The 2,882-nt window shown below is 53.2% G+C and overlaps 1 protein-coding gene across 1 annotated transcript; it reads right to left on the bottom strand.

The window, feature by feature from the left end:
- Positions 1-106: 106 nt before the first annotated feature.
- Positions 107-1,893, bottom strand: LOC133359635 (histone H1.5-like). Its single transcript, XM_061578109.1, has one exon. It carries the CDS (start codon positions 1,341-1,343, stop codon positions 681-683), a length of 663 nt encoding a protein of 220 aa, XP_061434093.1. The 5' UTR covers positions 1,344-1,893; the 3' UTR covers positions 107-680.
- Between the last annotated feature and the right edge of the window lie 989 nt (positions 1,894-2,882).

Here is a 2,882-nt window from a genome sequence, read left to right as displayed (position 1 = left end):
CCCGCACGCGAGAACGCGATCTGTTGCAGATAGGGAGTGAAACGCCATCTGTTGCAAGATTGCACGTGGATTGTGAATAATCCACACAATAGTTGAGTGAACGTCACCAACTAGTTCTCCCAAAGTAAGAAAGACATTGCAAACAATGCGATATTTACGTATAGAAATTAATTTAATAGAGAAGTTTAGATGGTGCACCGCAATGTTTACAAACAAAAACAAAGTGAAAAGGCGAGAACGAGCGAATGAAGGCAAATGAGTAAAGCTGTCTGGAATCAATACATTTTTAGACTAAATTCCATATTTGGCACCAGTAGCATGATGACGGAATGAAGAGGTGCAACACATAATCAAATTGGAGGTTCGTCAAGAATGCATCGATTTTGAATCTGGATTTAGATTAGAATCGCCAGCGAGAATGCTGACGTCGCTGAGATTACTCTGCACTCAGTTCGAGTGAGGGAGCTGCCACCCGCCTCGCCTGTGTTTGTGATCCCTGCTTTCGGGCTCGATCACTCCCATCACATCAATGCTTAAAACACATCGAGTGGGTGAAATGTTACAGTTAATTTGAACTAATTGAAGCGCAGCAGCATCTGGTTCACTTTTTTAACGAAGTGGGTGGCTCTGAAAAGAGCCGTTGAGGTGGAGTGAATCGAGCGTCGGTCGTCCCATCGGATTCACTTCTTTGGCGCAGTCTTCTTGGGCTTGGCCGCGGCCTTCTTGGGCTTGGCCACCTTGGGTTTGGCGGCCTTGGCCTTGACGGTCTTGGGCTTAGCGACCTTGGGCTTCGCAGCCTTGGGCTTGGCTGGGCTCTTCGCCGCCTTCTTGGGCTTAACAGCCGACTTCACCTTTTTGGGGCTCTTGGCCGCCTTGGCAGCCGCGGGCTTCTTTGCTTTCTTGGGAGACTTCTTGGGCGCGGTCTTCTTGGCTGCCGCGGGCTTCTTCACCTTCTTGGCTGCCGCGGGCTTTTTAGCTGCGGGCTTTGCCGTTGACGACTTGGGCTTCGCCTTTGCGGCAGCCTTTTCCTTGTTGAGTTTGAAAGAGCCAGACGCGCCGCTGCCCTTCACTTGCGCCACGGCGTCTTTGGCCACGAGCTTCTTGATGGCCAACTTCACGCGGGCATTGTTCTTCTCCACGTCGTATCCTCCGGCAGCAAGCGACTTTTTGAGCGCAGGAAGAGACACGCCGTTCCTCTCCTTGCTGCTGGCCAGAGCCTTGAGGATGAGCTCGGACACGCTGGGGCCGACCTTCTTGGCCTTTGGAGCGGCGCGCTTCTTCTTGGGGCTTTTAGGCGCTGAAGTAGCCGCAGCTGGTGGTTGAGCAGGAGCAGTTTCCGCCATCTCAAGACGTCGCTTTTATCGCCTCGCCTCTTGGAAACCGAAATCAGCGCTCTCACGAATTCGAACCGAGCGTCCTCCAGGCCCGAGGTTATTATAGAAGCGGCGTACTGAATGCGGACGTCGCTGAGATCATCCAGCACTCAGCTCTAGTGAGGGAGTTGCCTCCATACTCATTGTGTTTATCACGCCTGCCTTTGGGCTCGATTACTCCCGTAACGTTCATACTTACATGCATCTAGTTAATACATCATCACGAAGATCACTTCTTTAATGTACGTTACTTTTGCAATATACGACAATGCTCACGATATAAACCATAATTCTAAGCAAGTGAACAACCAACATTTGGGAGACATTGTTCGGTCAGGGCAAGATATGATGATTGTCGGTTTTCAAAAGTGTTACTGATGAACACTATTTAAAACGCACTCGAATTTTTTGCAAGACAAGATGCTTCAACATACTACTCATTTAATTCCAACGAAATATTTTCTATTTAAGTTTTGCCTCGCGCGCTCGCGATTCCTCCTCTCGCGCTATGGTGAGGACTGCGCGCCATGTCAATTGTGGTGCCACAGCGACGGGGCCGCTCTGCCGAGCCAGGGAGCCGCCCGGCTTCCCCCACCGCACTGCCCCCAATCACCCGCCCCACATAAGCACACACCCCCCCGCATCCCCCCCCCCCCCCCCCCCCCCCATAGAGCTGGAAGGGAAGGTTACCTGATCGACCGGTTTTTATCCGAGAGACCCTTATCGGGATTAATTCTCACGGTTTCCGGCGATCAGGGAATTGGATGACCTCCCCCGTGCTACGTGGTACCGCGGCGCTGCTGCCGGCCTTAATATGGTGTGGTCGCGGCGTGGGGCATTCGGCCACCGCGGTTGAGGCGCATTTCCCCCCACACACACCCCCACGAGTCGACGGGGCAAGCAGGGGAGGCACGGGACAGCATGAATAGCGGGGTCACAGGGGCTGTTGCGCATAGTCATGGAGGGTTGGGATAATTGCGCTTGAGCGCGCAAGCCCCATTGGTAGGAAGGGTAAGGGAGTAATTAGGATTTACGCCTTGCACGCAGCACACTGATTAGCATATTAACAGCGCCTGGGGACTGCCGTGCGCGGGCTTGGGGTGCACGAGCCCATTGTTCAGCGCAGCATCCCCTTTGGGAGGTAGGGAGGATAAATAGAGGAGCGCAGAGGGGAAATCGCTCTCTTACTCCAGCGCCAGGCGACCAGACGCAGCTCGAGCCAGCGACCCGGACGTCCGTGAGACGCACCGAGGCACGCGGTTAACAGAAGGATCAGCGGACCGCCGTGGACACTTAACAGTGAGTAAGAAGGGGAATTAGAATCATAGCCGATAAATAGGGAATAGGTACAGGTTTAGTGGAATAGGCCAGCCTCGTCGACTCACTGATTCAACATCAATTCGCAGGTGGCATATAATAAATCATTAATAGCGAAGCGTGGTCTCGCGTGATCTTGTCGTGCAGTGTGAGCGTGTGGGTGCGCTGTGTGCACAGTGGTTCGCCACGTGA

The sequence above is a fragment of the Lethenteron reissneri genome, chromosome 65, assembly GCF_015708825.2.
Source record: "Lethenteron reissneri isolate LAM-NWPU_2019-01 chromosome 65, ASM1570882v1, whole genome shotgun sequence".
Taxonomy (NCBI): Eukaryota; Metazoa; Chordata; class Hyperoartia; order Petromyzontiformes; family Petromyzontidae; genus Lethenteron; species Lethenteron reissneri.
Note: the sequence above shows the minus strand (reverse complement) of the source record. Positions and strands in the feature narration are given on the sequence as shown.

What these genes read in the sequence shown, in the direction of transcription:
- LOC133359635 (XM_061578109.1), bottom strand. Translation starts at nt 1,343, where the DNA reads ATGGCGGAAACTGCTCCTGCTCAACCACCAGCTGCGGCTACTTCAGCG.